At 35.1% G+C, this 26,680-nt stretch overlaps 1 protein-coding gene across 2 annotated transcripts in view; it reads right to left on the bottom strand.

Annotated features, from left to right (window-relative positions):
• Positions 1-1,748: 1,748 nt before the first annotated feature.
• Positions 1,749-26,680, bottom strand: part of RRM2B (ribonucleotide reductase regulatory TP53 inducible subunit M2B) — a 38,408-nt gene continuing 13,476 nt past the window's right edge. For both annotated transcript variants that reach the window (XM_016431849.2, XM_007488172.3), the window contains exons 3-10: positions 18,937-19,053; positions 18,421-18,554; positions 17,888-17,982; positions 12,436-12,569; positions 8,311-8,415; positions 7,530-7,643; positions 5,742-5,922; positions 1,749-3,703 (exon numbers count right to left, since the gene is read on the bottom strand). In XM_016431849.2, coding sequence (XP_016287335.1) covers positions 5,770-5,922; positions 7,530-7,643; positions 8,311-8,415; positions 12,436-12,569; positions 17,888-17,982; positions 18,421-18,554; positions 18,937-19,053 — 852 coding nt within the window. In that variant the 3' untranslated portion in view covers positions 1,749-3,703; positions 5,742-5,769. The remainder of the gene's footprint in view (positions 3,704-5,741; positions 5,923-7,529; positions 7,644-8,310; positions 8,416-12,435; positions 12,570-17,887; positions 17,983-18,420; positions 18,555-18,936; positions 19,054-26,680) is intronic.

Below are 26,680 nucleotides of genomic sequence, written 5' to 3'. Positions count from 1 at the left end.
AAGGGACTACTATTACGCTACCCCACATTCCAATGATATGGATCCTCAATGATTGTGGCCTTCTCATAGTTCCTCATTCCATTCCCTGCCTCGACAAAGCTCTGACCATGTCACTACCCTATTTGATAAACTTCAGTAGCTCTGTTTTCTCCAAGATTAAACATAAAATCCTATGTGGTCTTTAAAGCTAATTTATTCTCTTTTCTGTCTTCTGGAGCCTTGCTCCCCTCCACATATTCCACACTTCAGTGACACTGGACATTCTTCACATGAAGGCATTTTCCCGAGCTGTCCCCCACACTTGGAATGCTCTCCCTTTTGCTCTCCATCCATCTCTTGGCCTTCCTGACTTCAAATCCCACCTAAAATTCTACCTGCTATAGGAAGCTTTATATGATCCCATTTAATCCCAATCTGATCCTTCTGTGATTATCTCCATTTTACATATAAGAAAAACAAGGCTTGAGAAGCCCATTTGCTCAAAATACACAAATTAGCAAATGCTGACATTTGTACCCCAGGTCTTGGACCAAGGCCCCATGTTCTCCCCACCCCAAAGTTCTCTTGCTTTGGTAAGGATGGGGAGGTAAATTTTCCCACAGAGAGGTATCAGAGATCCATTCTGAGACAAAGAAACACATAGCCATGCTTTATCAAGGACATCAAAAGGAATGATCGGAAAATCCCACACACAACATTAACATTTAAAAAACTGAATCCCTGAAAAACCTTAGAATTCACCAAGTCTACTTTTGCTCATTTTGGCAACGAGGAAACTGAAGCAAAGAAAAGTGACTTGACCAGGGCACACAGATAGTGAGTACATGAGATAGAATTCAAAATTAAACTTGAATTCAATACCTTCTACTCTGGACCAAGGATTAATGACCATTCTAATTTCAAGCTCTTCATAACTGAAATTCCCTCAGAACTATGTTACCAAGGAATATATAGAACAAGACCTCTTGCCCAGCAAACTACCAACAAGAACTCTATTCTACGGCACAAACATACACAGAATACTGGGTTTCACAGGAACATAAATAGCTTGTTAGAATTAGGATCTATCACCTCATAAATGAAGTAATGGGTTATATCTGCCTAACAGCAAATCAATAATAGGTTCACATATGTAGTACATGATGGTACATGGAAAATTCCTGTAATGTAATGGGATAATATGACATCTAATTGTATCTTTTTGAGGAGAAGCTTTGCCAGAATGGAATGGGAAAAAAAAAACTTTTACATGAGGAAAAAAAAATAAAAGGTAGAATTAGAAGAAAAAGGGTTGGAAAAAATTGCATCAAGCATCATTGATAGAAGTCTAGATATCCAAAATATATAGGGAAGTCAAACAAATTTATAATACTGATATTACAACATATAACCAATCAGGCCATTCTTTTCTATGAGTATGAGACTCAACTTGGACTTGTTTTGAAGTTGCTTTCTTCTGGGTTTATCTATTAGGTTTATCTCAGTAGACAATATTTTGTTCTTGTGTTTGATACATTCCTTTGTCTACTCATACCTACAACTTCAGTCTCTAGATTAGAATTTTGTTTTGGGGTCAGATTCCTTCCTAGACTCTTGGATGTTCTTGATTCTAAGTTTCTATGTTCCTGACTAGACAAATAGTTAGTGAATACACCACTGATAGAGAACTGTGAAGAAACCCTTGCATTTGAAAAAGAGGTCTTACCTTAAGGGATATTTTACTTAAAAACAATACATAAACAAACAAGTTGTTATGATGCATTTTATTTCAATCATGTTAAACTATAAAATAATCAGACCAAAAAGCATAACATATTCCTTGGAAAATTTTAATTATAGATATAAATAGCTGAATTGGTTGAATACAAAGTACGTTACATAGACAAAATAAAATATGGGGTTTAAGTACCCAATGAGTACTTCTAAATACTGTGAAATGACTGGACAACTCAGATATCATTAAAAGAGCTTCATATTAAACAGTAAAATAAAAAGCATACAATATCCTTACCCATTTAAATAAAAGTTCTAGAATCACTATAGTTTTGTTTAAGAAAGGTAGTTATCAAACCTGTCAGTATTTCACGGTATTTGAATCTATAGTTTTCTTTTAGGAGAATTAAACCAATATCATGAAGGCAGAAATCCTCTTTTCTTAGAGTAAGGACATTAAGGACTTCAATAATCTCACATTCTTCCTTCAAATTTATTTATTTATTTTTATATTTTACTTATTTATTTATATTTAAGTGGGAGGTAATCATTTAAGAAGGTTAAAAGAACAAGATAAACAAGTTCCTATTTGGGAACCACTCATCAGTTGGCAAAGGATAAACCTATAAGAAAAGCAATCAGCTTTGATGTGAATTCCAGAGTCAGGCACTAATTTATTCTCCTTCATTAAAACACCTAGGACATAGCAGTACTGATAATCTGGCCAGCATGAAAACTGATGACCATTTTTAAGCAAGTTGTACATCCATTATCAGTTTTCTGAGTCATCAGTATTAAAAATATTAGTGACTGATACATGGCAATACTACAAAAAACTAAATTCTGAGTAATTTCTTTTCCAGTGTACAAATGCTATTTTCTTAGCAATCATTTTTTTCCTAATAATGATGGAAGGGGTGTCAAAACAATCAAGAATTCAACATTTAAAAATGAGAATATCACAATCCCATAATATTAGGTCATGATTGGATTGGTTCCTACACTGTAGGAATAATTATTTTAAATTCTTTACATCTTATAAACATAACAAAATCCTACTTTCCTAGAAGCAGAACTCCCAGCCCCTTTACTCTAGATTTTATAGTACCAAATAATTTAATTGTAACCAAAGTTTAATACTGAAGCTATAATAAAATAAGTTATAAACTATAAACTATTTTTTAAACCTGGAAAGTTGTAGAATTTAAGTTCCTTAAGAATAGAGAGTAAAATGTCATGAACATAATAAAATGTGTCTGCTAAGTGGAATATTGAAGAGAGATGGTAGAATGTTTCTTACAGTAAGCCAATATATTAAAAATAAGTATAAGATTTCCCTACCCTCTTACTGGTAGTTTATTGCTGCTATAAATAAATATGCTTGACATTAAGGCATTTACCAATACAAGAGAAGGATCTGAATTCAATACAAAGGACTTAGAACTTTCCTTCATTTTGAAGTCAGACAAGCTAGTTTTGGTTCAAATTCAATCTCTTTCTAGAGATATATGCCCTTGAAATTTTTGCTGATGAAAATACAAATATCATTCTAAAAGTATATGCAGCTTCAACTTAATGATGGAATAAGATAAAGTCAGACCTCAGCAGACTAAATATAAAATGATACAACTGTCTCATAAATACAAAAAAAAAAACTTCTATAAATTGGATAAAATAATCGAATGTAGAACATTTTTAAATGACCATTTTCAACATTTGAATAAAGTCATGAGTGAACTGTACCTTTTATAATAGCTAAATAATTTCCCCCAATCTGGTACAAATAAGCTTTATAGATGACCACTGAGAAACCAAGAGATAAGAATTTATCTGAAAACAAATTCTGAAGGTTGTTACTATGAAACTGACAAAATATAATCCATTTTTCCAGACACTTTTGAAAAGCACACGTGAGAAGAAAGGAAAGATGATGGATCCCCTATCCTATTGCTGGTTAAATTTCAGAAGACCTTCCCTGTGCTGCTACCACCTGAAAATAAAAAGAAGGAGAGAAGAGATTATCTTTTAGAGCTCTGTTCTGAGGTACCAGTCTTTCTTTACAACTTGCCTTGTGGTATTCTTTCTCCCTTCACAATTTAAAAGTTTATAATGTGATTACAAGTATAGACAATTGGAAATTGAAAAAAAGGCAGAAAAAGATATAAAATTAAAAAATTTAATTACATGCTAAATCCATGCCACTTTCCCAAGTGGCATAAAGTCTTGCCAATCACACTCATTCTCACTTTGAGATGTGTTTATATGAATTATATTATTTTGTACCGAGCATTAGTTCCTGCGTCAAGTCTTTGCCCAGAGACCTCACAAGTTGTGTCCCCATTAGAGCGGATCTTTTTTGCTTCATTGACGCTATTTAGTTATTTAGTTATTAATAATGGCCCCAAAGTCTAAGAGTAATGATGGTGGTAGCTCTGAGAAGCCCAAGTCATGAAGTGTCTAGGTATGTTTGTGTAGGAAATACTTATTAAGTAATACAGCTCACTGTTATGTTCAATTTTCAACTTAGGCAAAAGGTTTCGAAAACTATTGGTTGCATAAAGCAAGGTCCTACTGTGTATCTATCAAAGGATAGTACACACAGTTGAGGTATATTACACATCTGGCCCACGTTATCCTGTTATCCTGGAACAGCTTTAAAAGTATTAAATATTACTTGTCAGCTGCTTTCAGACACTAATCTAAGGTAGATTTTAGAATTTTATTTGCATTTCTAAGCGGTTCCTCTATTTATTACACACTAATCCTAAACCAAGATATTGCCACCTGACCCCCTTCTGGTTTCTGAAGGAACAAGGAGGCCCTTTCCTGTTTGGGCCCCAGATCACTCCTTTTTGACTTCTTGTTCCACTTGCTTCTTACAGAGTCAATTTGCTCACCTCCCCTAATAGCACAACTTAACCTTTAGGAAAGATTTATCAAGAACATTTATTATGTGAAAGACATCAAGCTAGATGCTGGGGAAGATACAAAAAAGTTAAAGCCTCTGCCCTAAAAGACTTACAATCTAGGAAAAGATTAAAGCCACACACATCACTTGTAGTTAGTCAGTAGAGGGAGACATAAGGGAAGCTTCATGGAGCATTTGGCCTGCATCTTCAATATTCTTTAATTTTACCACTGAGAATCCTATTTTCTCCCTACTTCCATTCTACAATTCTACTTTCATTTAACATCTTCCAGACTTCCTGGATCTATAATTATATATTTGTCTATTTTAAAATAATAGTAAGAAGCATTTACATATAGTGATTTAAGGTTTGCAAAGTCTTATTTTTTCCTCACAACAACCCAGGAAGGCAAATGTTATTATTCTGCCCATTTTATAGACAATGAAACTGAGTGAGGGTCATATAGTTAGTAACTGAGGTGGGCTCTGAACCAAGATCTTACTGACCTCGATTCCATAGCACTGTGACACGCAGCCATTTCAAGATGTTTTCTAAAATATTTTTAATTTTGTCCAACTGTGTGCCCATAATTGTATCAACTTATTTTTTAGTTGATTTCCATAGAACATGAATTAAAATCTCCCTAAAAATATCTATCCTAGGTTTGTAAAAGAAATACACCCCCCTCCCCTTGCTAACAATCCCTTGTCTTCTCTTGGAATATCATCATTGCTTTCCCTTGAACATTAAAAATACCCAACCCATTACATGTTGGCATAGACCTCTGGGTCCATTATCTTAGGGGAAGAAAGAAAGCAATATAACTCAATTCACAAAAACTCTGTAGGGAGAAGAACCTCCTCCTCTCCCGTCCCAGTAGTACATTCGTATAGCCATCACTACCAATACTACCTTAATTACAAGAAAATTAATAAGGCTTAGAAAAACATTTTTAGGAATGTAGCCATATTTATCCATGACCCTAAATAAAAGCATTTAGGCTATATTCAGATTTTTCAAAGGAAAATTACAGTTTGTTTGTTTTTTACTTTGATGGAACTTTTCTTTGTTGGGCTTTTCTTTTGACAACTAGTATTAGAGAAAAAAGGACTCGTTTACCAACAAGTGGAGCATCTAGAAAAATGAATTAAAAATCTGCATCCAAGGTGAAGACATTGTCTGTTGTTTCAGCCATAACTGCAAAGCGTTGATATTCGGAGACCCTTTTTTCAAAAAAATTTGTTTTCCCTTCCAGAGAAATATTTTCCATGAAATCAAAGGGATTATCAGACTGAAAAACCTGAAGAAGAAAACAAAAAGTGTTAGAGATTCTTGAGAAGCAAAATCTCATCTTTCAAGAAATATGCTCTAATAAACCATGAAGCTTTCTCTTACTGCTATCTACTTTGCCATAAAGAGAGAGATGTAGCTGATTAAACCACTGGCCTATAAAATTTTCACCTTGCAGAAGCTTATCCTACATTTAATTTACATAAATTTAAAAAATGTGGAGCTTTTTAGGTGACTTGCAGACTAGCTACTTTTCTTTTTCTTCTTCCACTTTTGGCTTAACACAAACATAAAATACTCCCATTTTAAAACAGGAAAATGGAGGCATGCATAGGTGAACTAATTAGATGAAAAGTAAATTCTGAATTCTGTGCCCTCAGTTGTAGAGTGTCTAGTGATGCAATAATAGTCCAAGAAGCAGAAAGCCAAATCAAGTTCCACATAAGTTTCAAAATGTAATGCCAACCAAAATTTTAAAACCCTATAATTTATAGCAGATTGTGCTAATTTGCTATAGACATGGCTTAAGAGTTCCATTAAAATTACCATTAGCATTGGTAACATAGGATTCCAAGGCCTTTACATTCTCAGACATTAAAATGGTCCAGTTAGTATTGGCAACGGGCTATTGAAAGAGACGATCAAAAGAGACAGTCACGTCAAAGCAACAAGTATGGGACATGTTCTGCCCCTTTTGAAAATCTTCAGACAGAAGCAGGACAAGCACCCAGTGGGGATACGAGGAGCTGGACGAGATGGCTGCTGAAGTCCCCTCCAAGGCTTACGTCACGTGACTAGGGGATGCTGGGACATTGAAGAACAGCACTCACACTCAAGGCAGGCAAAACAAATATGGGCTGTGAATGCAGTGAAGTTGCTGACTCAGAGAAGGGATGTTTCAGTCTACGGGATGAGATGTCAAAGCTACAAACTAGACAAACAATCTAAAGGTACAAAGAAACGACAAGGGAGTAGCTTCCACTGCAACCACAAATTGTCACCTCAGATCTATTTAGGCTGAAGTTTGACCAAACATGGAGAGAAGTCCAAAAATCAGAATTCATTCCTTCATTGATAAGGAATCCATTTGCAGTTCAGTCTACATACAAGAAATCATTTGCTAACTTAAGTAAGACTCCATATCTTAAGGACTTTGATTATATGAAAATATTGACTAAAGCTAAGCCCTTCTAACAAATGCAACCTGTGTACAAATTTACATACACTTGTGAATTCAGACCAGTGGTATATTAGCTCAAGATATGTGGCATATGGCCACAGTAAGAGGTTAACCGAACAGAATGTAAACACATCTGACTCATCTAGATGAAATAACTAAAAGGTAACCCTGTTAGATAAAGCTAAGTATTGAATTGCACTTGTTAGCTTCAGCATTAACTTTTCTGAATAATTCTGTGCTGTGAATTTCCCTTTGGATTCATAGGAAATTTTGCAAAAATGACATTGGTGCACCTGTTATAGATATTTTTGGGGTTATACAATACATTGTTATCTCTTCTGCTGTGAAATAAAAATCTTAAGAGATCTTGCTTGACAAGAGAGGCTTATCAATTTAATAATGTGAGGTTTTTTTTTTCATTTTGAAAAACACTTTACCTTTGAGAACCCGAGCTCCACAAGTAATCTGTCTGCTACAAACTCAATGTACTGTTTCATCAAAGTGCTATTAATGCCAATTAGGCCAACTGGTAATGCATCGGTTAAAAATTCCTAGGGGGAAAATCACCAAGAGGAGCACATCAAAAATCAATAATATTAAATAATTGGCTACATGATGATAAGAAAGTGTTTCAGTTACTTGGATTTTATAGAAAATAAATCTTGTTAAAGGGAAATCTATTATTTTCACAAATCAAACTGTGCATTTCCATGAAAGAACAAATTAAATCAGTTTCTTATGGGTATAATATAGTCCTCCTAAAACAAATATCTTGTGACTATCTTATAAAACAACAGTATTTAAACAAGCATCTTACTATGCTCTTAATGTTGACTGGGCCTCATGCTTGCTTTTTCCCATACTAGTTCTGTTAGGATTCCCTTTTTATTATTATGACCTAGAATCTTTGGATTTTAATTCCCGGAGGTGTCAGGGATAGAAAATAGAGAAATATGAAGGTCAGAAAGTTCATCAGAAAATAAAAGAGAAAGAAAATTAAAGGATATTGGCAAATTGGGGGAGATACAAGGTGAAGGAGAGGGAGGAAAAAACCCTACAAGTTTGGATTCAGATCTCAAGTAAAGCTGCAAAAATGCATTTCTGCTAGTACATTAGAATTGGGTATATAGGACAAAAGTGCCCAATTGTAAATGCTGTATCAGCAGGCAGGACTCCTCACATGTTATGATGAAGTTGAATAAAGGCTTCTCTGTTTACCTGTTCTATTTCAACAGCATTGATGATGATCTCTTTGACCCTTTCTTCTGAAGGCTTATTTACTAAGTAATGAAACATCAAACAAGCAAAATCACAATGAAGACCCTGAAAAAAAGGAAGAGAATCATAATCCAAAAGTTATTTTCACATATATGTCATATAGAGCAAGCTTATTTTTTCAAAAGGCACATTCTAAGATCTCAAGAAGCTTCTATTCTATTTAACACAAAAATATTTACAGACACAGAAGAAAAGCAAGAAGAAAGAATGATAAATAGCTAGACAATATTAATTTGTGAAACTTCACAAACTAGGGCAAAGTCTATTTGATTTTATGAAAATGCCTATATAATAGTCTGAAATAACTGTAACTTTGTTACTTTAAAGTATATAAAATAATTAGATCAAGATAACAAAAATGATGTTTCCTATATCAGTTGTTTAGGTGAATAGATGCTTGAGATTATTTTTAAAATCTGTCCTTTTAAATAGTGTAACTCTTCCTCATGAAATTTTTTTTACATTATTTGCTTAGCAATAATGCTTTCATACTGTAAAACACCTAATTAAGCAACTTCAAAAAAAAAGCAATTCAAAAAGCAAAGCAATTAAAAAAAAATTCAATTTATTTTCACTATTTTATGCCTCTGTATAGTTTAACTGTATATTATCTAATGAGATAATCAGCATTTTAGAAATAAATTGTAATGAATAATCCCATATTTAATGAATAATTGTGTATGATAATCAATAACCACATTGTGAGTAAAATAACAAAGAAAATCCCTTAAAGTGCTTTGCAAAAACATTCTTGCCAAGGAGAGTTTTGTGCATATCTCCAGGGACCTGGAATGTATCCAGACATTATGATATCTCAGTTGGCTTTGAAGCTATAAGAGTGGCCTTGGTCATCTTTATTTTCACCATATATGGAATGGACGATTACTTCATAAAATAGAGATAAGAAAAAAGACTTGACCTTCCTAACAAAAGAGACTTCCTAAAAGATGAAAATGTTGGGCGTCCCCTCTGAGCAGAAATATTCAGAAGGCCATTTCCCTTTTAAGATTGGGGTTGGGGGAGGAGGGGGTTCTGTGTAATCTGACTCTCTCTCTATATATCAGCTGACAAATGAACTCTGGGTCTTTGGCTGAGCTGGATAAGACCAGACCCTGACATTTTGTAACTTACAGCTTTCTACAATAAGATATCAGCATGGCTCAAGTACTTGCTTCCCAGAAGCATCTATTTTTTAACAATATATAGTTAGGATACTTTCAAAAAAGTCCCTGAAATTCTGTAGTAGTGCAGTCCAAATCAATATGGTTTTCCTGTATCTTGTAAATATATCATATGTCATGGATAAGGCATATGTTAAGTAGTGCTTTTGAGGGGACAATTTAGCAAGGGGATGGTTAAAAGTAATAAATTCTGGTGGGACTGAGGAAAGTTGTTCTTTCTTGCAATTTTAATTTCATATAAGATTATCACCGAAAAGGGTAAGAATTGTGTAAATGAATTTCTTATTAAATGATTAAAGAAAGATAAGACAATGAGTTGGGTCAACAAGTGGGGAACTTAAGACATTTTTACCCTTTAGTATTCTTCAGTTTTTCTCTTCTCCCCCACCTCCAATCTTGGATTTCTAGAAATGTTGATGCAATTACAAGATTTGTGTTGTGAGCAAACACCTTATTCTTCTACCTTGAGGTAAGGAAAGCTAAAAGTCCTTTTGTTATATAGGTTATTCTATGTATTTTACTCTCAAGAAAAAAGTTAACGAGCAATACAGGATGTTGCAAGAAACATTTGAAAGCATCCCACCCCCACTCCTCAAAAATGTCTCCCAAACATATCTCTGCAATAGAGGATTTATGCTAAGATATCAGCATTTATCTGAGTGCTCAGAGAATAGGAGCTGAAAGTGAGGAAAGAAAGAGCTTGTACAAGGCATGAGACTTAGGAGAGACTAAAGGTAACAAGTCACTAAATGTCTGAAGGATAAGAGAAATCTCACAACCTTTAGAAGCTATTCAGCCCAAATCATACCTAATAATCCTCTATATATTATTCATCAGGAAGTCAAGGAAGCCAATAGGCAGAGATGAGAAGGGAGAGCACTTTGGGCATGGGGGACAGACAGAAAAAGTGCCAGGAGCTAAGCAATGGCATGTCTTATTCCTGAACAGCCAGAAGGCCAGTGTCCCCAGAGCAGAATGGCAGGAAGTAAGTTGCAAGAACTCTGGAACAGGGGAGGAGAGTGGCGAGTACGAAAGGCTCTGAATGCCAAACAGCATTTTGTATTTGATTCTGGAAGTGACAGGAGCCAATGGAATTTACTAAATGGGGGTGAGACACGATTAGAAGGCTTTAGGGAAACTGCTTTGGAGGCTGAAAGAAGGATAGAGAGGAGTAGGGAAGGACTTGTGGCAGACAGAGAGGAGTGAGCGAATGAGGAGCTGCATTAGGGAGATATAGTTGCCAGAGGAGAGAAGGAAGCATATTTAGGAAATATTGTGACTGGCAGGCCTCTGCAACAGACCAGATAGATTCAGCGAGAAGGGTAGCAAGGTTGTGAGCCTGATGGATGTGGAGGATAGTGTTGCCCTCTATAGTAAAAGGAAAGGTAGGAAGGGGAAGAGATTAGGGTAAAAGATAAAGAATTCTATTTTGGACAGGTTGAGTTTAAGATGTCTCCTGGACATCAAGAAAAGGAGAGTAGACAGAAAGGAAGTTGGAGATGTGAGACAAAAGGTCAGTGGAAGGGTTGGAGCAGGAACGATCTGAGAGTCATAAGCAGAGTGACAGTAATTCAATTCATGGAAACTAATAAGATCACCAAGTGGAGAAGTATAGAGGGAGAAGGTATGAAAACCCAGCACAGAATCTGGAAGACACCTATGGTGAGAGGGCATGATCTGAAAGAGGATCCAGAAAAGGAGACAGAGAAGCACCTCAAAGAAGTGGGAGCCCAATTATACTCGAGGCTGCACACTACATTTCTGGATGGCACTAATTATTGGAATGTTTTTCCCAAGTTGGTCTCTTTACAACTTCTATCCATTGCTCTCAGGTTTGTTCCTCAAAGCCAAACAAAATAAGTGTAATCTTTTTTCCACATGGCCCTTCAAATACTTATAGACAACTAGGTGATATTGATGTATCCTCCCAAGTCTTATCTTTTCTAAGCTAAATGCCCTAGAGTTCCTTCAACCAAATTCATATATGACCACAAGTCTTAGTTACCTTCCCTGACATACTCTTCAGTTCATTAATCTCCTTCCTAAAATCCAATGCCCAGGACTGATACAACACTGCATACATAGTTTGACCAAGGCAATATATTATAGAGCAGAGCTGACATTCCATTCTGGACACTACCTTCAATGCATCCTAAGACCACAGTAAGTTGTACAATGGAAAGAAGCACCATCTCATTTTACCTGGGACTAACAAAGGCTATCAACACACTAGCTAAAATATTGGGTCTTATCTAAAAGACTAAGAACCTCAGGTTATCTGTCTCTCTTCTTCCAAGTGTTCTGAGTCGTAGGTATTCAGTTCAAACCAGCAATTTCACATCTAATTTCTCCTCCAATACTAAAAAAGTAAGAAAGAGAAATAAGAGAAGACAGGAAAAGATATATACATGTATCTTTTCCTCTTTATCACCAATACCATACAGTATACTCCCAAAGACCTTGGGAATATATAATCTCGTAAATACCAAGGGTCTGTTGTATAATACAAGAGGTTTTCAAATAACACTTGACATTTCTCTCTTGATTTTCTTAGATGAAACTGTAAGGGATCTTAAAAAATATATCAAGTGTCAAAAGCTACTTTGATTTTTCTATTAACAATTGTAATTGATAGGGTCATGTAACACTGAGATCATTCTCAGATGGTCTGTATTTGGAGGTTACTTAGGTGTATCAATTCTAAAATGTTATGCCAGGGAACCACTTCTCTTCAGAAAAAAAAATGAATAGCTATTCTGAAGAATACTTAAATCTTTCTTGTTTAGTCTGAATTATGATCATTTTTTAGAGCAAAGAAAAAATAAGAAATGAATTTTGTGGATAATCATACACACCACAATTAGAAGATGACATCATACCTTACCTCGTCTCGACTGATGAGTTCATTGGAGAAAGTGAGTCCAGGCATAAGACCTCTCTTTTTAAGCCAGAATATAGCAGCAAAAGAACCCGAGAAGAAAATCCCTTCCACAGCAGCAAAAGCAACCACTCTTTCTCCTGTCATAAACATGTATTCACTTTAAAAGGACTAAAATGCAAAATTCCTTGTAAAAAATAATAGAAATGACTCTGTCCAATGACTGTATGATGATAATAAAAGGGGAAGATATATGCTAGTCCAAAGTATTTGCCATTAGGTCTTGAATATCCTTTTCCTTCTAGACTCAGATCAATCACAGTCTTCCCTATAATCCCCCCCACAGCTGCCAGTGCCTCTCCGCATTACCCTGAATTTATTTTTTTATATGATTCTATGTGTACTCATTATTTCCCCCAATAGAATGTAAGTTTCTTGAGGGCAGGCATTGTTTCATTTGTATCCCCTGAATATAAACCTTCAATTTGGTATTTCTCTTTTATAGACATAATTTTCATTTAAAGTTCAATCTAACAAATATAAAAAAAGAGAGGCACCCTTAGTCTACTTGCTATGTGCTAAACCTAATGAAAATCAAAATGTGTTTTTTATTGATCTGCTATTGAGCTGTCATCTTTTTTTATGAGAAAATCTTATCTTTCATTTTAACTATTTTTATGCACACTGTGTAATATGATGCACTGCAAACTTAATATTAAATGATTATCATCTGCCTTCCCAGAAGCTTTGGGGCACAGTGGAAAGAGAGCCAGGAGGCCATAGGAACACATCTGACTCAGGCTGTCTCAGCCCTTGGCAGGTCATTTAAACTCTCAGTGCTTTAGGCCAGAGGCATCAAGATCAAATAAGAAGGCAAACGACTTGACTTAGAAAACCACAGATTAACATTATTCATGTTATATTGTATATTTATTTTGTTAAACATTTCCCAATTATATTGTAATCTGGTTGCCCCCACACTGAGCCTCAGCTTTAGGAAACTCTCTAAGACTCTGCAGTTGCCAGCCTACAGAATCTGGGATTCCTTAACTTAAAAACAGAAAAATCCCAAGTGCAAGCCCTTATCTTCATCATCATGTGATAAATCATACAGATTCACCTCACTGATAATTAGAAACCAAATGATTTTTTTTTACTTTTTAATTGTATATGAAAGTTACTTTGTCAAACTAAAAGAGACTCACTGTCTTTTAAAATGAAAACATTTTAAACAAAATTAAATTATTTTTAAGTGCTTCAAACTTCTTTGCCATATCATCTCTTTATTTTGTTGAATACTTGAAAATTAAACAAAAACAGAAATGGCTTTATTAGGCTAAAATGAATTATGGAAAAGTAAAAATCAATACAAAGTACAAAAGCAAAAAACTCTTAGGTAAACCTAGACCCTACATTTTGAGTAGGATATTGATAAACTGGAGAAACTCTGGAAGAAAGGGGTCATGATAGTGAATAGTCATGAGAACAGACTATAACATAATAAGGGACATTTATAGAGCAGCTAGGTGACAGGGAACCAGGAAGTCCTGGGTTCAAATCTGTCTCAGACATTTGGGCAAGTCACTTAACCCCAACAATTCTAAGCTAGGTGGGGAGGGTTAAAAAAAAAAAAAAGATTTACAAAGATCCTTTCACATCTTATTTGGCAATCAAGAAGATCTGTGATATAGACAACATGAGTGCTATTACTTCCACTTTAAAGGTGAGAGAAATGAGCCTGAGTGAGTTAAACTGATTTGGCCATGATCACATAGCTAACAGGTATCAGAAGCAGGAGCTGCAGCTAGGTTTTCCTAACTCCAGCACTCTAACCATTATACCATGCTGCCTCTCTGAAACAGACATATATAACATAATTCCTTCTGAAACAATTTAGACAACTTTAGCTGACAAATAAGAAACTGATTTTTGTGGCATCTCTATAGGAATGTCTGTGACTATATTTATTGACACTTTAATGATTTCATCTGTATAGATGCTCCCTCCTTGCTCTCTCATCCTTTGGGGATGCACAAGGTAGAACCTTGCTGCCCAGCTCCTGAAGCTCATCACCTGCTCATTTCCCCATTTTGCAGTTCCCGCTGCAATACACACTGTTTCCTAGCTGTCACTCCTGACACACTACTGGTCTGTCTCCTTTCCACATCATACATATGTCCTGATGTTTCTTTCTAATGTGCTAACCCTTAAGGAGTGTTCCATTCCTGCTAGAGGTTAGTGCAGTCAGGAGTGCTTGCAGTGGCCTATCGGATCCACCACACACCGCCTGCCCATTGCCCTCTGGGTCACCTAACACTTGGATGTTTCTGAGATCACAGTACTCCATGTCCATTCAGCTCTATCCTAGCCCTGGGAAGATCCTGATTTTGTTAAAGAGGGGCCTTGTTTAGCCACAGGCTCTATGAGAACACACAGCACCACCAAAGTTTGGAAGGGGGCATGCTTTGCTCACTTTCTTTGTCCTCTTTGATTATGTCCTGTTCCTTGTGAAGCCTGAGACACTCATGTAAATGGATGCCCAATCCAACTGCATGTAATCATCTGGGAAACGTGTGGTTTTCACTCCTTTTCCCGTTGTGAAAAGTTAGGCCAATCTCTTTCAAATGATTATGGGTTTTGTGTGATTTCATGTAATTTATGAAAAGCAGCAGTTTTGGCATTTTGGCACCAGTGTGGCCATGTGGCTTTTCATTCTTCTCTCTCTTTCTACTTCCTTCCCAAGGCCCTTCCTCCTCCTTGACTTGAAACATTCAGAGGGATTGTCCTAGCTATAGGTGATCTGGAAAGCAATTCAATAAACAGTTTTTGAAGGTGAACCATGTGTACCCCAACAGTAGCAAAAGAAACAATAGTATTCCTCTCTTTACTCTCTCTCTTTCCCTTCTATCTTGCTTCATCATAGCATTTAGTAAAAGATGTTTTTTCCTCCCAAAGGCTTATTTTCCTTTTCCTTCTCTAACTCTATCTAAGACAAATTTAACTCTGATACTATCTGTGTGACCAGGGGATTTTCATTCATTCCCCCTAGGCCTTAGTTTCTTCATCTGTGACATGAAGGAAAAAGGGGGATGTCAATCAGATGACCTCTGAGCACCTTCCCACCTGAGATCTGTAATCTTTCTTTTTATTTATGAATCATTTCTCAAGAATGCAAAAACATTTTCCTTGTCTATTTTGCTTTTCTCTCCTTTCCACATTCACTTCTAAAATGGGTGCCATAAAAATTTCTAAATATCAAGCAACCCAATCTATTTTTCCTTAAGTTTGTTTGCTTATGTATATTCTAAATCAAAAGGAAAAGTCATACTTGAAATTAAGATTTTGAGAGGTCTAGAACAAAGTGAATGAGGTAACTAGAAGCATTCAAATGAAAACAATTGAACATTCATATCACTTCCTTTTTATTATTGTTTTTTAATCTCCATTCATTTTCTTTGAATTTATTTATTAATGAAAACCCTTACCTTCCAACTTAGAATCAATACTGTGTATTGGTTCCAAGGCAGAAGAGTGGTAAGTGCTAGGCAATGGGGGTCAGGTGACTTGCTCAGGGTCACACAGCTAGGAAGTGTGAGGCCAAATTTGAACCCAGGACCTCCCATCTCTAGACCTGACTCTCAAGCCACTGAGCCACCCCAGCTGCCCCCATTTTCTTTTAATTTAACTCATATAACCATATATAGGAAAAGATAAAGCACAACCCTATTAGTACAAAATTTGTATTAGATCTAGCTTGTTTGTCCTCAGCTTTGGCTTTCTAAAAGGCTATCATTTGGAAGATGGGTTATTTTAATTTTTTTTCCAGCATGGCCCTAGGGAGAAGAATTAGGACCAGCTTTTAGAAGGCACAATTGGCAGCTTAGGTGGCAGAGTGGATTGAGCACTAGAGCTAAAGTCAGAAAGACCTAAGTTTGAATCCTGCCTCAGACACTTACTTAGCTGTGTGACCTTGGGCAAATCACTTAACCTCTGCCTGCAGTTTCCAAATCTGCAAAATGAGAATAACAATGCTTATCTCTCAGGGTTGTTATAAGGATATACTGAGATAATATTTGTAAAGTTCAAAATGAGTGAAAACTTCCTAACGATGAAAGCTGGCTAAAAATTAGAATGGCTGCCCCTGAAGGTAGCAAACACCCTGTAATTGGAAGTCTTCAAGCAAACACTGATTAATCAATGGCCAAGGATGTGATAGATGAGATTCATGCTTTAGGTTAAGGGATCTTAAGGTCCCTCTGAACCCCATGGTTCTACAGTTTAATGACTTACAATGTTGAAGGTGTTATAAGGAAGAAAGGGTTAGAGCAAGTTTGCAGAGGCATGAGACTAACGGAAAGAATTCTAGAATGGGAAAGTGAGGGAGAGAGACAGGTAACTGAGGTTTAGGGGTCTTTCTCTAGTTTGACCTAGAGAGACAGACTGCTTTTCCTTAGTGGCTGATATTACCCTATATTACTCTGAATTCCCTATCCTGTCTTGCTGACTGGCTGTCCTGTTGCGTTGCCCTGCTTGTTTTGCTGATCTGCTTGTTATCTACTGCAGTTCCTGGTGATCCTGAAGCATCTGGCATCTGAATGTGAGACTAGGCCTGGGTCCTTTTGAATCTAGGACCTTCCCTGGGCTCTATCTGGCTTACACAAACCCTCTCCTTAAAATCAGCTAAGGGGATGTTTAGTTTAGCTTAGGCAGTGAGGGGAGGGTTAGAATAGGAAAAATCACTCTGAAGAAATCTCTGTGAAAAAATATTAGATCTTGGGGTATTAGTTAGGAAATTAGCTTTAGGTTATCCCATACCCTTCTTCCTTATTCTTTTTTTTTTTATTAAAACCTACTTTCCCATTTCATTGAGTGGTCTGTGTAAGTCATCTTAGAGTCAGGCTCTGCCTGCACTGGGCTCTGCTGGCCTTCCCAAACCTGTTAATCTTCAGATACTGGCCCAAACCTATCCATCTGTTCCCATTCTCCTACATCACCCTCCTAACAAAGGAGGCTGAAATATTGACCTGCTTCGAGTAAATAAACGTATAAAATATTACTAACGATGGTTACAAACTGTAGGTGATAAGAAAACTCCTGATCAAATTCTGTTGGCTTCACTTTTTCTCCATTTATGTCTATTTAACCTTTAGTTGCTCAGCACACCAACTAACATGACATTATTTACTCTAGTTTCTAATTAACTGCTATATTTTATTTTTCCATTCTAAATTTAAGACAATCACTCATTTTTCTTGAACCAGCTATCATTGTTGATTACTCAATCATTTGTATTTGTTTATAGGAATGGAAGTGACATTAGAGATCAACAAATTAAATATAGATGAAAAACTAAGACCCACTGAGGTCAAGAGAGTAACTCCATCTAAAGCCATACTGCATTAAATAGCTCTACATGGGCAGAGTCCAATTAGGACATATGTAAATTAAAGCAACATACCAAATGTGGATTTTCTGTCTGCGATCCATTGCAAGGCCCAATCTGCTTTCCTCTTAACACATGGCATTGTTTCAATTGCATTGAATAAGAACTCCCTGTAAAACCAAAATAATTAGTATAATCTCTTACTTTACTACCTACTTTTCTTCATTAGGCAAAATTTTCATTGCTTAACCAAGAATAACTTTTTAACTAACTTTAATTCTATGAACAATGCATGTGCAGTTTTTCAGAGCTGCAAACTATTCACCAAAAGCAAAAAAACACAGCAAACTTCAAAGTTAAAATTAAATAGGTATCATCTGGCATGGCATTTGTGATCAAAGATTCCTAAATAGGGCAATTTCTTTAAACATACAAGATAAGCATACATCCAATGAACATAAAATATGGTACACCTAAATTCAAATAGATGACTAATTCTTCATTTAATGTGGATGGGAAACGGATGTTATCTAATGACATACTACACACATGAAGTGTAGTAAATATCTATAAATGAATTTAAAAGGCTGGTGAAAATCCCAATATACCTTTTTTGGGGGTCTTTGATATAGGTGTCTATTAGCAAACTGTACATCTCTGAATGAATGTTCTCAATGAGAATCTGAAAGCCATAGAAACAGCGTGCCTCCGGGACCTGCACCTCCTGACTAAAGCGTTCCACCTAAAGGAAAACAGTATCAATTTAATGAAAATCCATAAAATTTTATTTATCAAGTGAATAAGAAACTGAATGTCAAAATCATTAGTTGAATATTTTATATTAAGTTTGTTCTATCACAAATTGACCAAGATTTTTTTATTAATTGTATATGATAAAAAGATGGCATTTCTAATTTGTAAAAATTATTATAGGCAGTCTGACATTGCTTGTTAAATTAAGATGTATCTTTTCCTTTAACATTTCAGTATTTTTCGTTTCTCATAACTTTGGTTTTACTGGCTTTATCTTCCTAGGCACTATTTTCAGTATTAATATGAAGTATTTTACTACTATCAAATTAGCTATCAATTGCTAACAAAAGCAAAGAAAATCACCATCTTACCAGGTTTTCATTGACTATTCCATCACTGGCTGCAAAAAAAGCCAAGATATGAGAGATGAAATACTTCTCATCTGATTTCAGTTTGTTCCAATGAGGAAGATCCTTTGATAAATCAACCTGAAATTCAAAGGTTTCCAAAATTTTAACTTAGACAATGTCAAAATATTTCCCAATTAAAAAAAGGAAAATTTAAAGCAACAATTCACCCTGAAGGATAGAGTGAGTATAGAGAAATATTTTATTATACATAAATTTTATGAAAGAGTTTTCTATTCTTATCGAAGATTGATAATGTTTGGTAAAATTACATTTAAAAAACTAAAATGGAGCAACCCACATTATAATCTGGAGAAAGGATAAATAGAAAGTTTGTCTTCAAAGATATTTTAAGAAACAAACAATAATTTCCATGCCACGAACTATTGTATTATTACATATATTATACAATGTAAGCATTGTATAATATATGTACAGCAGTGAGCAGATTGAACATCTTGATTTCCCCAAATCTCTTTTTTAACTCCGATAAAATGGAAGTCAAATATGTGTTAGTCTACTAAGGACTTTAACCACTATCACAAATATGTCAGTAAAAAGACTACTTCCTTCTTCTTGGATGTCCTGTTACTTTGTACTCCGGTCAAGCTAGTTTTTGATACATAATAAATACTTGACAGTTGACTACTAATGCTACAACAATGCCAAGCCTTGTGTTTTATAAATTTTAAGTTAAGCACATTAAGCACAGGAAATTCCTTAAATAAAAAGTTAGCTAGTACATGCACTTTGGTAAACTGAATCATATTTTTCTAACTTCCATTATAAAACTGACATTATAAAACTGAAATTTGTTTCCAAGTTTTAATATATACCATTTGAATGGAAAGTAAAATCTTTTAGAAAATTGTGTAATGTCCTCATAAAATATATTTTAAATATCTCTAGCACTTACCAAAAGGTATTTGCCATCATTTTAGAGAATGTCCAGACAATCCAAATGGAGGGGGCATTCTTTATTGTTAGTAAAGTATTCTAGATAGTTCTATTTTTGACTGACATCATGATGATTGTATCAAACCACGAAATACTGCAAAACTTCCTAAATGAGATCCATAATCCCTCAATGGAATTTAGTCTAACTATACATAGGAAAAGACTATGTGAAGAGGAATGTCTATTGTCTGACCTATGATATGCATGCACTAGGACAGACAATCCAGTTATATACTTTGAACAGAGAGTGCACATAGACAATGGCCTAGGTCCAAAACTGAACATAAAGAGGAAAGCAGGCTGGAACGCCTCTGGAACAGTGCATAGTGATTTTGATGGCTTAGCTTTTCTCTGAAGCAAAGATCTCTCTTTTTCACAAGAATATTCTTTTAGTATATTATACTGCTTCAAATCGTGGACTATCAGCTTCCAAAGTCTTACAATTATGGATAATTTAAAGGACAATTGAAATGCTCAAGGTGGGCTGCAATATATTATCAGTAAGGAAATGAAGAGAAATGTTATAAAAAATATCAAAGAAGAGATACCTTACTAGAAAAAGGAGGGTGATCCATATTTTAAGAGAAAGGAATAACCAAGAAACAGCCCCTATATTCAATTAGCACCCACACAATGTCAAGAGATCTAGTGGAAAGCCTCCCTTAGCATATTCTGCAGAGATCCCATGAAAGATTTACTAGTGGACACATTATAGTCATATAAGAATATAAAATAAGTAGATAGCAATCTGAAACACTCGAGGGAGTACCCGAATCAATGAAATTATAGATCTATTGAAAGTTCTGAAGTGTCGAGAGCCCGATTAAATTAAAACAATGTTTTTTAAATGGTGCTTCATTTAATGAATACATTGCTGGAGAGAGCTAAAAGATACAGCAATTCTTTGTTATAACAAAACACACTAAGTGTATATACTAAGGTATATTTCAGAAATTCTAAAATCAGAGATTATCTTTTTAATATTGGCAGAGAGAGTAATTATGAAATCCATTTATTCTTATACTTTATCTGTTGCTAGTTAAAGAAAAAGTGGTGTATATGAACTCAGGCGAGGAAGACAATCCCACAGTTCCCTTAGTTAAAATAATGAACTTTTTTTTAAAACCACAAACAGATAGTCAGGTGTGACAAACCTTTAATCCATTTTACATTGCATAGTTAGTAAGGATTTATTTTTACTTCCCCTAGACAGGTGCTTCAATATAGTAAATGTATATACAACAAGGAGGTAAGTAAGCAAGTGGAAATTCATATTATGGTAAATTTAAGAAATTCATAATTGGGCATACTGCTAGGTTTCTAGTTCAAAATTTATCTATTACCACTCCCTCTATAAATATCTACACACTTATAAACTATGCCCTATACCTCCCTCTTTTAGAAATATGAAGAAAACATTTTAAAATTATCTTACTTGGAAGTTGTTTTTTTTTCCCTTATAAAGAAAACTCTTATCAGGCTTTATTTAACTCTCAATTCCAAAATAATTCCCTAGGAAAGAGCGGGGGCATTGCCTTAGATTGAACTACTTCTAAGGGATTTAGGCAATGATCACCTAACATAAAGAAGTAACCTCTTCTTTATGTTGATTATTTTCGGTTAATGGAAATATCTCTAGTTCAGTTTTGACCAACTGGAAAGAAGAAATCCTTAAAATCAAGGTAGGATTGAATGATTTTGTGAAAATTATTCTTCCAAGGTGACTACTGTTATTGTTGATAAAGTAAAATGTCAACAGAACTTTGCCTTGAATCATGTAACATTTATTTTATTGTGAAATTTTGTCTACTGAAAAATGGCTTGAGAGAGATTGATTTAAAGTAATGGGGAAGCTGTGCATTTTTTGGTCTTCTCTTTAAGCAGGAATATTATGTCAGAACAATTAAAATCAATTAAAGATCATTTCTTGCAGGTTTGTGCCTAAAAAGCAGAGAATGGAATTTTTTTTTTTCCTGTGAGTTTCAACTGAACTAAGTCATACCAAGGATGTTTGCAGATGAAACTGAAAAGAAAGAAACAAATTGCTAGGAAATGCTATGAACAGTTTTGTATTTCTTTCTATGGTGATTTCTTTTCATTATTAATGATACTGTAACTATGACATTTAAAAATTTGATATGTAACTACTCAATGTCATTAAAAAAAATGTTAGCAAGAGTGGCTAGACTAAACCTGTACCCAGGATATCTGTGAGAGGCATACAAATTAAAAACATTTAGAGATCGAGTTTCAACATATTTCTTAAAAGGATGACCAAAAAAATATCAAAGATCAAAGACTGCATCATTATTCCAAGATCAACAAATGTTTATGACACATAAAAGACATGCAAGATATCTTAGGAAACAAAAACAAAAACAAATTTGTCCCTATCCACAAAGACCTTATAGTTTATTAGATATGGAAGTAGAGCAGGACAGCTCTGTTCATTAGCTACAAAAAGTACAGATACATAGAGAAAGGAAAGGGAATAAGCATTTATTAATACTATATGCCAACACTGCTAAGTATTATCTCATTTGATACATAAGTCTTCCTAGTTTCTATAAAATTTTCATGAGAATCTTCTGATGAAGGGTATACGTGATTAAAATATGAGAAAGGAACTGGCTAACTTGCATGAATAAAATCTCTATAGCAACTATATCTTCATTATAAGAGAAATGACTGGAAGATACAGAGAATACAATATTGTGCTACAGTATATTATTTGATGATTACCTACTAAGAAGCAATTGATTAGAATTCAAGTGCAACCTGAAAAATTCTGCTGCAAAAGTGTCTCACATGCATGCAAGATGATAAAAATCTCCTTCATGATATACCTACAGATAACTTTAGTGATTCTTTCTTTAATTGTTACCTTCAAACTAGACATTAAATAAGGAATTATACTCACAGGAAAAGTGTTCAGTGTCAAAAAGAATGTCTTGTGTAGGATTCCTAATAAATGTGGGGTTGTGAAATAACTCCCATTTACAAATTACATTGTATTCAGGGACCTCCTCTTCAATGAAAGGTATAGTCACTGGGAAAATACTGGCCTAGCAACTCAAATACGAGAAACCAAATGGATGGAGAATGCATATTGTCTAGATATGACATGCATTTCAGAGGATAGCCTACTAAGACAGCCCTTTAATTCATACACTTTGAACATGCACTGGGGCTGATCACAGAGCTGTAGTAGTAGAGCAGGCTGGATCATATTTGGGAAATTAAACATTACTTTCAATATATGAAGTTGTTCCCTGCTACAATGACCAAAATTTGAAATATTAATATTCTCCCCATACTGCCACAACTCCAAATGCCATAATTTCAGAATGATGAAAATTCTTGTCCCTTTCATTCATTCAAAGTTACATAGATTAAAAGGCACATATGGGTTACAATCTGCAGATTTAAAGATTCACACTTCTTCACTTAAGAATTAATGCATTACCCTTTGTATTCAGAAATTACAGCATAGACAATAAATGTTTTATGTGTGCTTGATTTAGTCGGAGACTTCTACATGACTACTTCTAAAACCCTTGGCACACATATGAAGAAGTACTCCAAATTACTTTTAAATAAAGAAATGCAAATTAAAATAATTCTGAAGTACCACCTCATATCTATCAGATTGGCTAATATGACCAAAAAAGAAAATATGTAGGAGGGAATGTAGAAAAAACGGAAAATTGGTACATTGCTGGTAGAACTGTGAACTGATATATATAGATATGTAAAACTATATACATATGTAAAACCATTCTGGAAAGAAAATTTAAAATACAAAAAAAAGGGCTATAAAACTATGTATAACTTTTGGCCCAGCACTATCACTACCAGGTATCTCAAAGAGATGAAAAAAAGGAGAAAAGGACCTACATGTACAACAATATTTATAGAGTAACAAAGAAGGGGAAATGGAAGGGATTTCCATCAGTTGGACAATGGCTGAATAAGTTGAAGTATATGATTGTAATAGAATATTACTGTGCTATAAGGAATGACAAACAGGACAATTTCAGAAAAACTTAGAAAGTCTTATATGAACTGATGCAAAGTGAAGTGACCAGAACCAGAAGAAATTTGTACCCAGTAACATCAATATTGTATAATGATCAATTGGGAATGACTTAACTATCATCAACAAGGCAAGGATTCAATTCAGCCCCAAAAGACTCATAATGAAAAAAGTCATCAATCACCATACAAGGAACTGATCGAGTCTGAATCCAGACTGAAGCATTCTGTTTTTCACTTTATTTCGTTCATTAGTTGTTTTTTTTTTCTTGAATGTATGTGTGTCTTTCACAATATGACAAATATGGAAACATGTATTGTCTGATAGGACAGGTATAACTTAGATCATATTGTTTGCTAGCTCAGGGAGAGGAGGAAGAGGAGGGAGAGAATTTGGATATGAAAATGTCATAAAATGAATTTCTAAAATTGTTTCTGTATGCAATGAGGAAAAAATACAATAAAAAATTTAAACTATCTGACAAATACAAAAGCTGCTCTGCTCTGGTTAAATAGTTTCAATTCATTTTCCAGGGGCTGGGTACAAAATCTATACAAATCACACAATGCAACAATACCCTCTATTATCTCAACAAGAGTTAAGAGGCTCTTCCTCTGAATTCTCACCACAATGTCTTTTTACACTTGTAAGCACTTTCATATACTTCTTTTAATTTATTTCTCCAAATATAGTTTGTCATGCCAACTAGTCTGTAAGCTCCTAGAGGTAAGGACTGTATATTATTCAACTATGAAGTTTCATCAACATCTAGCACAAGGTTTCTAGATGGAATAGTCTATATCTTTGTCTACAGAGATACAGATATTAATTAGAAAAAATTGAGTCCTAAGCTCCTCAAAACAAATGCCACATATGGGGCAGATGGGTAGCCCAGTGGATTGAGACCCAGGCCTAGAGACTGGAGGTCCTAGGTTCAAATTTGGCCTCAGACACTTCCTAGCTGTGTGACCCTGAGCAAGTCACCTGACCCCCATTGCCTAGCACTTACCATTCTTCTGCCTTGGAACCAATACACAGTATTGATTCTAAGTTGGAAGGTAAAGGTTTTTCATTAATAAATAAATTCAAAGAAAATGAATGGAGATTAAAAAACAATAATAAAAAGGAAGTGATATGAATGTTCAATTGTTTTCATTTGAATGCTTCCAGTTATCTCATTCACTTTGATCTAGACCTCTCAAAATCTTTTAATTTCAAGTATAACTTTTCCTTTTGATTTAGAATATACATAAGCAAACAAACTTAAGGAAAAATAGATTGGGTTGCTTGATATTTAGAAATTTTTATGGCACCCATTTTAGAAGTGAATGTGGAAAGGAGAGAAAAGCAAAATAGACAAGGAAAATGTTTTTGCATTCTTGAGAAATGATTCATAAATAAAAAGAAAGATTACAGATCTCAGGTGGGAAGGTGCTCAGAGGTCATCTGATTGACATCCCCCTTTTTCCTTCATGTCACAGATGAAGAAACTAAGGCCTAGGGGGAATGAATGAAAATCCCCTGGTCACACAGATAGTATCAGAGTTAAATTTGTCTTAGATAGAGTTAGAGAAGGAAAAGGAAAATAAGCCTTTGGGAGGAAAAAACATCTTTTACTAAATGCTATGATGAAGCAAGATAGAAGGGAAAGAGAGAGAGTAAAGAGAGGAATACCATTGTTTCTTTTGCTACTGTTGGGGTACACATGGTTCACCTTCAAAAACTGTTTATTGAATTGCTTTCCAGATCACCTATAGCTAGGACAATCCCTCTGAATGTTTCAAGTCAAGGAGGAGGAAGGGCCTTGGGAAGGAAGTAGAAAGAGAGAGAAGAATGAAAAGCCACATGGCCACACTGGTGCCAAAATGCCAAAACTGCTGCTTTTCATAAATTACATGAAATCACAAGGGTTTTAAAAACAAACAAACAACAACAACAACAAAAACAAATGCCACAGGACTGGCTGGGCCTGGACAGCGTGGCCTGTGACTATAATGAATGTAACCATGTAGTCTCAGATCGAAGTGCCTCCATGATTTCATGGTCATTCACATATGTAGCACAGCTGTATACAGTTTTCCTTAAGGCAGGTAAGTTTTACAATTTAAAGTGGGGTGAACAATACTATTATTATGTACTTTTGGCTACAGCTGAGTTGCTATTTTATTTACCTTCTTGACCCAGTAAACAGTGGCTTTATCTGATGCTGGGCAGCCTAAAAACTACTTAAGAACTGAAGTTGTGGATGCCCTTCAATTGGGGAATGGCCAAACAAATTGTGGTACATGTTCGTGATGGAATACTATTGTGCTCAAAGGAATAATAAAGTGGAGGAGTTCCATGGAGACTGGAATAACCTCCAGGAAGTGATGCAGAGTGAGAGGAGCAGAACCAGGAAAACACTGTACACAGAGACTGATACACTGTGATACAATCAAATGTAATGGACTTCTCCAATAATGGCAATGCAGTGATCCTGAACAACCCAGAGGGACTTATGAGAAAGAACTGTGGGAGCAGAAACACAGAAGAAAAACAACTGCTTCATCACATGGTTCGATAGGAATATGATTGGGAACATAGACTCTAAACAATCACCCTAGTACAAATACCAATAATATGGAAATAGGTCTTGCTCAAAGACACATGTAAATGACTAGGGGCATTGCTCCTTGGCTACGGGAGGGGGGTGGGAAAGAACATGAATCATGTAAC

Source organism: Monodelphis domestica, chromosome 3 (genome assembly GCF_027887165.1).
Source record: "Monodelphis domestica isolate mMonDom1 chromosome 3, mMonDom1.pri, whole genome shotgun sequence".
In the NCBI taxonomy this organism is placed as follows: domain Eukaryota; kingdom Metazoa; phylum Chordata; class Mammalia; order Didelphimorphia; family Didelphidae; genus Monodelphis; species Monodelphis domestica.
This window is presented reverse-complemented; position numbering and strand designations above follow the sequence as displayed.